A 13,944-nucleotide genomic window follows, 5' to 3' on the forward strand; every position below is an offset into this window, starting at 1 on the left:
ATTTATCCAGCTTAATCTATAATAATGTATCATAGTTTATTTGCTGATGCTATTATAATATATATTATATTTTGCATCAATGAAATAAATCTGCAAAGCAACAAAACAAACCAGAGCTTTAAAATAAACATACATGAAATAGATTCTCATCACAGTCTTTATATATATATATATATATGTATAAAAGCATAATTGTATGAAATCTACCACCGATATAACCTGTGAGTGTGATGTGCTGCACAGCTTGTAATGCTGTGCAACTGTGTTCTACCTGCAGCTGGTGCTGCAGCGGGATGCCAGGTGGGCAGAAGAAGGTTAGCCTCAGTAGCAGCAATACCTCAGTCAACCTGACTCCTGAAGCATATGTGATCATTTCATACATAAGATGATTGTGCACGAACCTATAATGAACCAATGCTGCTTTGAGGTCTTCTGGGAGCTACTAAATTAAATGTTTGCATCCAACCTGAGGGCCTCTTTTTGTTTTCTTAACAGTACTGGTTCAACCGAGCCTGCTAACGGAGGCGGGGGGGAAACAAAAATGCAAAAAAGGCTTCTAACGTGCAGCCGAAGCGGCCAATAGAAAGGACGCTCGTGTTTCAAATCGGCCTATGGGAGGAGCGGAGCGCCGCGCTGCTCCTCTCACGGGCCCGCGGGGGCGGGGCTTGTCCTCGAGGAACCCACCCCTCGAGGCCGCAGGGTTTGGTTGCACACGGGCTGCAGTTTCAGTTTGTTTTATTCACCATTTTGAGTAGCTGAGGGTAAAAAAAAAAATTAAGAATATTCGCGTTTTGGAGGACGAGTCGCCGCCGTACTTTTATTTTCACGCGCTAGCTCGGACGGCGGAGTTGTGCGGCAAGCTCGCGCCCCCTCGGTGTTTTGCAGAGCGGGAACCAAACATATTTTTTTTTCACTGTGCTGCTTCTTCTCCCCCCCCCCCCTTCTTTCTTACATCCTTAACCTCTACAGTATTCCTGCAAAATGTCAAGACCAGTGAGGTAGGTGTGCTAAATATGTCCTCCGCTCTACGTAACGTTAATAACGGACACCGCGCTGTGCGGAGGCTTCGCAGATAACACGCACGCCTCGACCATGTTGCGTTTTTTTTTTTTCTTTTTTTTAAGGGAGCTGGGAATGTGTTTATTTCATGAAAAAATAATGGGAATGTGTGCGCGTGTGCTTCCCTTGCTCGCGTGTGTTCACCCTTCCCTTTCTAACATGGATCCCAGCGGCGTGGACGGGGTCGCCATGTCTTGTTGAGAGACGCGCTGTGTGTCGTGTCTATCATGCTTCTTCTTCTTCTTTTATTACGAATCCATGATGTGCATTGTTGGCTGCTATGTAGGCCAAGCGGGAAAAAAATAATAATAATAGGCGGTGTGATTTTACCAGCTACCGTTTCACGGCTCACTTTACGTCAGGCCTGATCATATTTTTCCCTCTCTGGCTTGAGAATGAGAATATGGCGACCCCATTCATCCAGGGGAGGCTCTGAAAACGCCAACACCCCCCACTCTCCCTCCCTCACCACCACCGAAAATTAAAAAACGACCGGTGGAGGAGGAGGAGGTGTCTGGCCTCAGGATTTGATATCGTTGCCGCGCGGACTGGGCACGTCGATACCGTAGTACGCTTATGTCGCATTTTTATTGCATTTAGAACGTTTGTGTCGGTTAAACACGGTACAAAACAGGCGCGTTGGTCAGTGAAAAATGTCGCTGTCGGACAACAGGAGTTGAGCAGAGCGGATCTACATTTTCTCGGTGCTGGCAGTAAATTAGCGCCGCTGGCTGATGTCAGAGGAAGGCGGAGAACTACAAACCCTCCGCGTGATTGTAACGCGTGAGGCATTTCCAGGCCCCTTTAATGCAAATTAAAAACGCCCTTTAACTTGATTAGAAGTCTTTTTTTTTTTTCTTCTTTTTTTTTCTTTTGCTCTAATTTTAAAAGTTGAACCTTGAAATCTCGCGGTATTTCGGATTCGTAATGACTCATTGGTGCTTTAAGTGAAAATTGGGGGGGGGGGGTTAAAGGTGCCTTCAGGAGCTGTATGAAAGTTGTGGAATGAGGTGTGATTAATGTGTTCATTAAAAAAAAATAAAAAATCCTCAATGTTATAAATGCATTCTTCATCAAAATCAGAAGCCCCTCCCCCTGATATCTCAAACTAATGTAACCACAACTTAACTTGACATTAATCTTCTCATTTTTGTTTGTTTTTTATGATATTTTTTGTTTTTATTGTAAGATGTGAATTAAAAGAAGCCCCAACATTTGAAGAAAACAATGCTTCCCCAACATGCACAGCCATTGTGGCCAATGGTGACTTTGATTAAAGCTCAACCGATCTCCCCCCATGCTGCAGAATAAGAGTGCGTTTTATTTATTTGCGTTGAGATCCAGAGTGTTTTGTGGCCGTTGAGCAAATCGATGAAAGGAAAACGGCGTGACTGTACTGACGGTCTCCACACGTGCTTTCAGTCTGACACAACACAGGGCAGAAGAAGAAGAAGAAACATGGCCAAGTCATTCGTCATTAGAGGCAATGCAACAAACAGGCCAAGATCTGCCAACTTGATGTGGTTGTGCTCACGCCGTTGACGGTAAATGTAGTCCACTGAAGCAACGATCTCTGTGCTACGTTGACCGACCACAACTACACAATCGCTTCTTCTCCAGCATCCAGCGCAGTCATTTTGAAGTGGCGGTGATGAGGAATTCCTTGCTTCAATTGACTACATTTTCCAACACGACCCTGCCGCAGCGACGACCAGAACGGGTCAAATCCATCGCTGAACGACAGCTGCAGCCCAAAACGGGCAACCTCAGTGGTGCGTCTGCTCTGTCAGGGTTTCAGCCAGTGTGTAACGTGAGCGAGTGTTCCAGAGAGAGAGAGAGTGTGATTTATGAGTGTGAGGTTCTCAGTAACGTAGCTGTTTTAGTTTGTGTGTAGTCGGTGAGTAAACGCTACAGATTCTCCTGATTAAAGCGGAGTGGGTTAGCCTGTGACGTTGGCGACACCTTCAGTGGTTAATTATTAACAACCCTAGTAGGGCATGACATCTTCTGTTTTTGTAATATAATGCAAACTTACTTCTTTCCCCCCAGAATCTGAATATCTGGGGTAGAACAGTGATGCACGATGGTGCTGAATACCAACAGATCAGATCGATTAACAGACGGGAGGTGATGGTTTATGACTGGGCCCCTGCTGGTCGGATGTCCCCAGTTTGAATAGAATTGACTTGTTGCAGTTAACGATCATTTTCATCATCTATTGATCTATAACCCGACGCAAAAAAAAAAAAGAGACACAGCAAAGGATATGCCGACTTCCTAGAACGTTGACCTAACGAGCTAGCGCCACGCAGAACATCCTGACGTGTGAACGGTGGTGTGTGGAGAGCTTGGCGGGCGTGTCACCTGCTGCTGTTACACACACACACACACACACACACACACACACACACACACACACACACACACACATACACACATGGCTGAGGCTGTGGTGAGTGTTGGGGTGTGTGTGTGTGTGTGTGTGTGTGTGTGTGTGTGTGTGTGTGTGTGTGGGTTATCTAAGGACGTGTTAAAGTTTATGGCACCGTGAACCAACCACACACACACACACACACACACCTCCAGCGTGGCTAGGATCCACAGATGCATAACCAGGGCTTGCAGATTATTTAATTTTTACCTTTTTGTGTGTGTGTGTGTGTGTGTGTGTGTGTGTGTGTGTGTGTTTTGCACGTAAAGCACTTGAGATTGTGTGTTGAAAGGTCTTCACATCAGTGAAGGGTGATTTGTCTCTGGGTTTAACCCAGCGGCTTCTAGAGGTGTGTGTTACCTGAGCTGTAGTTCAGGTAAACCCCCCCCCCCCCCCCCCCCCCATACACTTCTCCAGATTGGCCGTGGAAACTGTAGACGGTAGACTAGTGTCCCGTTCAGTGCCCCCCCCCCCCCCCCCCCTCCACCAGCTGGAGGCTGTTTGTGGTTTCTCAAACACAAAGCAGACATTCATACACAGCTCACTAGTTGCTGTTGAGTGTTGAGATGTAGACATGACCTCTTACATGTATGTAGCCTGCAAACCGTTTGCATGTCTAATATGAGGCGAGGCGGGAAGTAACTTTGTCCTGTGTGAACGTAACGTGATACGGTGTGCACTCTTCTCCACAGGAACAGGAAAGTGGTGAACTACTCGCAATTCAACGAGTCCGATGATGCAGGTAAGAGATGCCTGTGTGTGTGTGTGTGTGTGTGTGTGTGTGTGTGTGTGTGTGTGTGGGGCAGTGTGTGATTATGGTTAAACGCTCTACTCTGTGAGGTGTTTCACACCGTGACGACCATGTCTATTGTAATATAGTGACTGGAGAGTGAATTGAGACGTTGTTAATGGAGCCAGACGGTAATGTCTGCGTTTGGCTGATCTGGCAAATTTCAGTTCCTGGTCGATCGAGGCGCCGCAAAAATCCAATAATACCGTAAAGTTATTGTCCAGAACGGTCAAATACACCCAGAGATATATTGAAGGTATTAAGTGTAAACAAAATGGCAGAATTTCTGACTAAAGATTTTATTTATATATATATATATATATATATGTGTGTGTTTATATCCTGCGTATTTTCCAACCCAATAATATAGAATACACTCATATTAATATGTTACTACAGGACCTAGAAACCTGATCATCATGCAGAATTAAACAGCTCGTTCTTTATTAAACAATTCAGGGATGTCACAATATATATATATTATATATTATATTGTGGATACAAATATCAGTAAAATATGTTCTCGGTCCCAACTGTGTCACAATAACCGCAATACTGTTGAACAAGCAGGGGATGGTTAAGCGACCACCAGGAGCGCTGTGTTGCTGTGTTCACGTTTCTAATTCTTCGCGATGGGAGTGCAGCAATATTTACGGCGTGCTACAAACATCTGAAACCCGTTCAACTCCGCATTAACTATTGTTCCATTTCCTCTGTGGAGTTTTCCACATAGAAGACTTACAGTACAACTAGTATTCTGTGTGGCCGACAGCGAACAGCACCGTGTCCTTGTATGTTGATCCACGCGAGTGAAATGCTCTTGTCTCCTCTCTGCAGATGAGGAGTATGGTGAGAATAAGCCCAAGAAGGTGCGCGCACCCCCCCGTGAGCCCAAGCACAAGCGCTCAAAGAACTCACAGGAGGACAGGTGAGTCCTCGGGGTCCATCGGGAGGCGCCGGTGCTGCTTACCGGCTTCCTGGTGCATGTTTAGCGTTTCGCTGATGACGATCTTGAACCACGCTTCACGGTGAGAGGAGCTGAATTCTGCCCCCCCCCCCCGAAGAACACAGCGGCTTCTGTGTGAGCCGGGTTGATGCAACCCAGCTGAGGTAGTTGGGCAGAGTCGGCGCTTTAGACACCAGGATGTAAAACAGCACCTGGGCAGTGGAGGAAGTGTACCTTGTTCAGCAGCTGGATTGTGGCGCTCGCACGAAAATCCATCTCTGTCAGGTGTCGGAGTAATGAGTTGGTGTCTGGTAAGCCAGAACACGGACCAATCACGGCCCAAAGCTGTGGCGGCGGCGGTTAGTCCGAAACACGGAGAGGTTAGCGTAGATGCTGCTACAGCATCAGATCTTTAAGCACTGGAGTATTTCTTCATTCAAAGAGCAGCAAAGAACGGCGTTTCTACGCGGAACAGATTCATTCCTTCTTCTCCCGACCCGCTTCGTTAAGAGTTCATCCAATCTCCTGCCAGACGTTTTCAAAACGACGGCTTCTCAGAAGGGGGGGGGGTCGGGTTAGCAGAGGAAGGGAGGAAGCCAGGTGTGCTGCAGCAGTGAGACGAAAGAGTGTCGGGAGAGCTGCTTCCGGTTCATCATGGATGCAGAGTGTTCTGTTTTACCTCTAAAGACGTCTGGGTCGAGCCTCTTTAGCCACACCAACTAATGGCTAATTGTGCATCGTAAACGAGACAGAGTTTGTGTTTTCAAGTCGTGTCGGGAGCATGGGGCGCACCGAGCGGCCGTCAATACCCCCAAGTGGACTGCGCCCGTTGTTACGCGTACAACATATTTGTTGCTTCATTATGAAACTTTGGCGGGCAGCGGTTAGCGGCGTTAACGTGGCCAAAATCACCCCCGCCAATGGGTTTGCTGACTGCCAGTTGATGAATGAAAGGAGGCGGTTTATGGCGGCAAAAAAGGGACATTCGGCAGGAATGTCAATTAGAGCTGCTATTAGCGGTGCCGCTTAATTGATCTCGTAGAGCGCATAGAGTTCTGTGATCGTTTACTTCATCCTTTTTGCTTGTTTGTTGAATGTTTCTTTGAATAATAAAATGCAGATTTAAAATCTGTGCTGTTTTGTTGAACATGTCCCTGGGTGTCCTAGTTGCTAAGACGTTTCTCTCCTGATCTTTGTTCCAGTGAGGAGTCTGATGAGAAGCTCACCAAACCCAAAAATGAGTCAGCAGGTAAGTAGAGATCTATTGTCCGATTTTTTTTTTTTTTGTTAGACGAGAGCGCCGGGCTCTGAAAACAATGGCGGAAGGCCGAACGCAGGTGAGCTGACTCCCCCTCTGTGTCGCCGCTGCAGATGACTTTGGCAGCGAGGAGGAAGACAACGACTTCGGCGAGGAGGAAGAGGAAGACGGGGGAAGCGACTACGAAGAAAAAAAAGGCAAAAAGGGAAAGAAAGCCAAGGTGGAGAAGCCCGCCAAGAGAGGGCCGAAGAGAAAACGGCCTGCAGGTACAGAGTCACGCTTCTTCTCTCTGCATATCAACACGATCGTTTTATAACCGCGTATGGAGGATTATAGTCATAACTGTGTTTTCATCAGTGTGATTGGTTTGTTGCCTAAACTGTCAGCTTTTAACTTAAAGCTGCTGGGGTTGGGTTCCATTTTACGGGCATCGCAACCCATTACTGCGTAGCTTTATTACCCAGAATGCACCTCCTGCTTCACAGGACGACTGCTCCCCAGAAACATTTGCCCAGACGTGGAAGCCGTTATTAACTTCCGCCATTTATTTCCGCCATCAACCATGGAAAAAAAACACCTATTTCTGCTTAGTGCTTGTTGTGGAAGTCCCAGATAACCCGGGAAACTGAACGCCGTCTTGTCTGGTGCACAGACTTTGTACGTAATCTGCTCGCCGTTTGGCGTTGGTGCGTTATGACGTCAGTAATTCATCGTGTCGGCTCCGCTGCAAACGGCCGCGCGACGCCTTTAACGCCGCCGCTGTAAGTCTTTTTTTTCTTGACTGCGTTAGACGACAGCGACGACGAGAAGGAAGTGAGTCGAAAGCGCACCGTGCGCCAGGCGGCCTCCAAGGCCGTGTCCAAACAGAGGGAGATCCTGCTGGGGGACGGGGGCAGCGAGGACGAGGAGCACGAAGACCAGGAGGAGCCCTACAACGACCGTACGTACCGCTCTACTGAAGAGGCGTTTTGGTGTGAGGCCTGGTCTGTACATTTAAATTGTTGTTGTTGTTGTTGTGTTCAGCTGACGAGTCCGGCAGCGACGAGGACTTCATGGTGGAGGACGATGACGACAGTGACTACGGTCGCTCCAAGAAGAGGGGCAAGAAGGTGATCCGACGGGGACGGCCGGAGAAGAAGGAGAAGAAGAGCCCCAAGCCCCGACTAAAGGCCACAGGTGAGAGCTCCTGCATCCCGTGGTTTAAAGCCACTAGTCCTTCTGAAGCTGACGTTATGAAACAGAATGTGGGGGTGAAGTGAATCTGTAATGTGATGACGGAGAACTGATTGGTGTCGTTGCTGCCCAGTGACCCCCAGCCCGATGAAAGGAAAGGGGAAGGGGCGCCCGAGCGCCAAGGCCCCCGAGAAGAGCTCACCCAAAGAAGAGGAAGAGGAGGACCCCGAGAGCCCCCTGGAGGAAGATGAGGAGGAGGAGGCGGCGGCGGAGAAGAAGGAGACCTCCCCCGCCCCCAAGACGACGAAGGAGGCCGCGGGAGGCAACGACGAGGAGGAGGAGGACGAGGAGGAGGAGGACGGCTCAGAAGAGGAGGCGCCCTCTGGAGAAGACTAGGAGATGGTACTCGCTGAAGCCCATCCTCCCGCGTCTCTCCGTCTCTTCTCAAAAGTTCTTGTTTTCTTTCGTTGCTCTGCGTTTTAGAATAATTCTGTTTGTTTGATCTCCTGGTGGCCTGGCTCAATGGTTTGGACTTGGTGTGCTTCTTTTCTTTTCCTTTCCTCCCCTCCAACCAAGACATTGTGCTGATTACCGTGCGGCGTACGTAAGGAGTCGGCCCCTCCTGTCACCTCCATCTACCCCCCTGCGCCCTAAGTGTGAACGCGTCTGCCTTTACCCAGAGCTCCGTGCTAGTGAGCATCCGTCCTGAGTGAACAAAACCACTTCCCCTCGTTTGTCCCCGCCCCCTGTCCCCGCGCTGTCCAGTTTACTCTACCGATCTGCGCGTATCGTCCAGTTCTTTCTCGGTACCGGATACTAAAGCGACGCCGGAGTCGACGCGGCGCCGGCTGCGAGCCTTTTGCCCTTTTTGGTCCCTTGTGCTTTTTAAACCAGGAGCATGTCTGTTAGCAGCGTTAGCTACTTATGTTACGCCCTGTTCTGTCGGTTGAAGCTTCTTTCCTTTCCCTCCTCGTTATCGGTTTGGGTCGCCCTGCTCGTTTCAGACTGTATTGGTGCTGAACTCTTGTTGTGCTGCTGCTGCTGCTTCTGCTTCGTAGATCAGTTGAACCCGTTTGAAGGTGCGCTGTGTGGCGTGGTGGGTCACCGCTGAGTGTTTGCCACTGTCGCACGTTTTCCAGCCAGCATGTGTTGTTTCCATGTACTTTATATTTGAGCGCTTGAGAGAGGGTGTGGCTTCATTACGTTCTCTCTGTCGGCCCCGCCTGCAGCCGGCGTTAACCGGTTTCTGTCGTCGCGTGTCGGGCTTTCTTAACGACGCGCCATCGCTACGTGAAGCGAACCCCGCCCCCCTTTCAGAACACATGACCTCCCCCTCCCTGCATGGCTACAGCATCTTCTCAGCATTCAACCCCTTGTGCCAGGCACCCTTCATTTTATTTTGTTTGTTTTTTTATTTTTAAGAAATGCAAGAAGAGATGTTTCTTTGTTTTCTTTTGGGGTTTTTTGAGAGTTCAAAAAAGAAATGAATGTTGTTTTTTCTTCTGTCGGTTCATTGTTTTAATTCTCTATTCAGATTTTTTTTGTAATGTTTGTTTTTTAAGAAAAGAAATAAAATGTATCTTGATTTTAAAGAAAAACCCGCTGACCCGATCCAGTCTGTTGTGCCCCGACCCACCAGCGCCGTGGGTCCCGTTGGTGTCCGTCCTTCTTCTGTTCACTCGTTAGTGTTTCACCAGCGGTACCGAGACTCACTTACTTTTCATTGAGTTGAGTTTTCGGCTCTGATGTCGTCGTCGGAGGCTGGAGAATGTAATCCCTGTTTAAAGCGGCAAAAATTGGGCTTAAAAACAAGTCTGCAGTGTTTATGATCCACAGACCGTCCGAAGCCATACATGATCTCTAAACTAGTGACCCGTGATCAGCTGCACCACTGTCTCTTTCTACATTAAATACTGTTTTGATATCAAAAACAATAAGAAAAGAAGAAGCTGTGTGGGAGCATAATAAAAGCATTATTAGGCGTCGGTCAGGAGACCTTCCGATTGGTCCCATGGCTGCAATACAAACCGGTCCTGGATCTGTGGGGGACAGGCGTGAACCTCGTCCGTGGTTCAGAAGCACATTGGGTTCTTTTACAGCTGTCCTCGGTGTGTTTAGTGTGTTTTTCTACGTCCAGGTCCAAATCCTTAATGTCATTTTAAGACGGTTGGATCTAAATGAGGAAGTTGTTTCTGTCCATCGTCCACAGGAGACACGAGGCACAAGGCTGGGAACTTCTCCTCTTCATCCGTTCTGAGATTTCTTCTTCTGTTCTGGTTTTGATGTTTGTTTTTCTACCATCAGTTGTACTGGCAATGTTATTGTGATCCGAGGAGGAGGAGGAAAGGGAACGCTGAACTCAAATCTTTTTGCATGTTTTGGGAAAAAGTGCGACGCGATGATGATGATGCCGATAATGGCAATATTGTGGTCTTACAAAAACCGAGTATTAACAATGTTCATAATGTTTTGGTTTCCCAGCTTCTAATAAAGGCAGCCTACTTTTTATACGGATTTAACTACTGGTTTTGTGACGTTGAGCTCTGTGTCATGTGGCTTTGCTTTTTTTTATAGTGATATGCAATACCCGCGTCTGCCACCCAGTGGCGCTGTGTACAGCTGACACACTCAATGACTGAAAGAGACAAATGGAAAAGTTCAGATAGGAGGGAAAAGAAAAGCTAAATTTAAGGGAGCTCTGATTTTACACAGTGTGCGGAGTGCTATATTGCGCACGTATTCATTATTATTATTATTATTATTATTATTATAAGTATTGTATAGAGTGTGTGAGTGTCAGTAGAGTCTCCAGCGTTGTGATGTCATTGAGTCGGCGTCCGTTGGGCCTGAAGAAGAGAACCATCTGGAGGTGTGGACTCACTAGAACTCCGCAGCCCGCTCCTCATCTCCAGGCTCCATTAGCCACCGTTAGCATAGCGCACCCAGAATCGCAGTCAGTGTTCAGGTGGCATTGTGGGTAATGTATGCACCAGGTTTCATCAAGGATACAAGTTGCGCTCAATAAAAACAAAACAAAAAAAAGATACTTCTGGTTCTGTATCAATTTTTTTATTTTTTTTATAAGAGTGCAAAAAGACCAAATGACACAAAGGTTCAATATTTACGGAGGAGTCTTAAAGCTGCATTCTCTCTAGTGTCCAGCAGGGGGCGACTCCTCTGGTTGTATAGAAGTCTAGTCTAAAATGACTCTACTTCTCTCTTGATTTATTCCCTCAGTAAACATTGTAAACATGAGTTTATGGTCTCAATCTCTAGTTTACAGTCTTCTTCAATACAGCATGATGTTCATTTAGTACATTATGCTCCATTTAGATAAAGAAATGCATATCAAAAAGTAAATACAAATCTCATAAAATAGTATGTCTGTAAACATACTAGTCAAAAAAGTCATGGTATTTTTAGTATTCCAAAAAATGTCACAAAAAAAATGGCTGTGGTTTCGAGCAAGGCCACCGGAAGTGTGTGTGTGTGTGTGTTGGTGTGAGACGGTCTCTAGTTTCAATTGTGCTCATTTGAGACACTTCTTTGTAACTGGATGAACGTCTTCAACACCAGAAGAGACGATCGACTCGTGTACATTATTGCCGCGATCATCCATTTTAAAATGCGTTGCCTGTACGTTGCTGGCAATGTGCGTCGGCTCCATAGTGCAGCTGAAGGCTTACATGGCCTCCGCCTGCTGCTTCAGCCGGCTGACGTCTGTCTGTATAGAACACAGAACCTGTGAGGTTCTGTGTTCTATACAGACATCGAGGCCGCTGTCGACGCATCCCAAGCGACTCACCGTGGGTGAAGATCAAGCTGTGCTCACGTATGGAGGGAGTGTTTCTTTTTTAATATATTCTCGTATGATAGGGAGCAATATCCTGCTGTGTCCTGTTGCTAAGAAACCACACTGGAGTCTTGACACTCCTTCTGCGGCGCACGACGCCGATAGTCCTCTCACCCGCAGGCTGTCTTTGGCTTCTGTGGAGGATCAGTTGGAGCCGGCGTGTTGTGACGCTCATTACCCCGGTGGAACCTTTGAAGAAAAGCCAACTGGTTTGGATCCACTGGTAATTCTGTTACTCACGAGTATCGAGGTGCATGACTGAGATATCCTTTTTAAAACTGAGCTCTCTGCTCCCTCACCTGTCTTTAGTTTATCTCTACTCCTCCACACGCTGCATCAACGTAGTGATGAAGACTCCGGCACACGCATCAACGTAGTGATGGAGACTCCTCCACACGCTGCATCAACGTAGTGATGAAGACTCCTCCACACGCTGCATCAACATAGAGATGAAGACTCCTCCACACGCTGCATCAACGTAGCGATGAAGACTCCTCCACACGCTGCATCAACGTAGTGATGAAGACTCCTCCACACGCTGCATCAACGTAGTGATGAAGACTCCTCCACACGCTGCATCAACGTAGTGATGAAGACTCCTCCACACGCTGCATCAACGTAGTGATGAAGACTCCCTTAACTTGCCCAGCACTACATATAATTTAACAAACATAGTCCTGTTGATTTTAACATGAGTTAAAACAAGTCACATGAACATCGGTCTCCTGGGTTAGAGTCCTCAATATTAGCATCGCCTCATCTGACTTCCTCCTTCACCCCCGCCATGATTAGGCCACGTCGAGCCCCAGTATTTGACGTTGTTGTTTGGTTTACCAGGACGTCTTGTATATATTTAGTGGAAGAAATAAAAAAAAAATAAAGAATTTTATTCCACTGGATTCAGAAGCTTGCAGTTCCTTCCCCACATTTTAACAGTAGCCAAGCTGAACCACCAGAGGGCCTCTCAGTACAACGGACCGGCAGCACGTCGTTTCTTAAAGCACTTTTGTACTTTGAAACTTCACTGTGTTTGTATGAATATCAGAGGTTCTCCCAAAAGAAGGAGACTAGTGAGGATCTTGTGTGCGTCAGTCGTACAGTCTTGAGGAGATCGTCGGATGTAATTCATTTTTGGTACTTTTGATTCTTTTGAAGACACATTCAAATATTCTTTTGATAGTTTTCCACATTCACCTAATTATTTCCTACATCCGCTCTGTGCTCCAGCAATAGAAAACTCAAAGTTGTCCTTTTTTAGTAATCACAGAACATTTCTCTTTAATAATAATAATCTCGGTTTCTAGAAGGAAGCTCGTTGGCAGGAGCCCGGAGGAGATGATTACATTACTTGTTCCAGGCGACTCACAATCACAAGCTTTTATCCACGCACCATTTGTCCCAACCTGAATCACCGTGACGCTGTGTTTCCTGTTGTCGTTGGCAAACAGTCTGCAGCTGTAGTCCAGACCATCTCACAAAGAAGCCAATCCCTGAGCGACATCCGAGAAGATAAGTGGCCAGAACCTAGAACACGGGACTGAGAAGTCCATCTAGTAGGACAGATTTCTTCCTGTTGATGATCCACGGCAAAGCAAGGCAACGAGCTCCAGATCAACCGGCGACGCACCATCCACCGCTGGCACGATTTAACCGGACGGGTTGGACTGGTTGTACCTTCCAGAGTGACACCCAACAGGAACCGCAACAGGAACCTCAAAGGGGCGCCTTGTTGATGTGTGTTGGAGCTTCTGGTACCAGAAACATCAAACACAGCCTGGTGGGCTCAAAGTAGACGAACAGAGAAAAATGGAAAAAGCAAGCATGAAAAACACACTGTGCACACACACACACACACACACACACACACACACACACACACACACACACACACACATAGGTCCGGTGAGTCCTCTCTGCAGGTTTTATAGCTCGTTTATGACTGTAGGAGCAGAGGCTCTCAGCCCTGACGTGGGAATCAATCATTCTGAGCATAACTACCCAGAGTGCAAATGTGCAACAGAAGTTGAAAGGCGCCTCCTCAGGTGATCATAGTGTAGTACATTCAGGTGTAGTTCCCTCCTCCCCCTTTTTATTCTTTAGGAACAACAACTGCAGGTCTGCAGGACGCGGGACAAAGAGCCCTGAAGCGGTCCCGACCGGAACAAAAGGGGTAAGCTGTTGCATTACATGCTGTTTACATTATTTTGTCCACCCGCCCCCCCCCCCCCCACCCCCACCGAACAGGGCCACACTGTACCGCGTTCAGTCGCTGTAACGCGATCTCCTCCATCACACACATGGCAGGCAGAATTTATCGAGCGGCAACCAATCGCAGCGCCGCATTTAGGGCGAGCCTCCGCCGCGCGCGGCCAATGGGAGGCGCGGAGCGGGACCCGTGCCTCCGAGTTGTGCAGCAATGCCGTCACGTGACGCT

The 13,944-nt window shown here is 47.6% G+C and overlaps 1 protein-coding gene across 1 annotated transcript; it reads left to right on the forward strand.

Annotated features, from left to right (window-relative positions):
* The first annotated feature begins 686 nt into the window (after positions 1-686).
* nucks1a (nuclear casein kinase and cyclin-dependent kinase substrate 1a) lies at positions 687-10,171 on the forward strand. Its single transcript, XM_068711879.1, has 8 exons — positions 687-998; positions 4,183-4,232; positions 5,118-5,208; positions 6,429-6,475; positions 6,598-6,750; positions 7,275-7,424; positions 7,508-7,660; positions 7,791-10,171. The coding sequence occupies exons 1-8, from the start codon at positions 982-984 to the stop codon at positions 8,051-8,053; spliced, it is 924 nt and encodes a 307-aa protein (XP_068567980.1). The 5' UTR covers positions 687-981; the 3' UTR covers positions 8,054-10,171.
* The last annotated feature ends 3,773 nt before the right edge of the window (positions 10,172-13,944 follow it).

The sequence above is a fragment of the Cebidichthys violaceus genome, unplaced genomic scaffold (genome assembly GCF_023349555.1).
Source record: "Cebidichthys violaceus isolate CVI_PGR_0920_01 unplaced genomic scaffold, fCebVio1.0.p SCAF_17, whole genome shotgun sequence".
Taxonomy (NCBI): Eukaryota; Metazoa; Chordata; class Actinopteri; order Perciformes; family Stichaeidae; genus Cebidichthys; species Cebidichthys violaceus.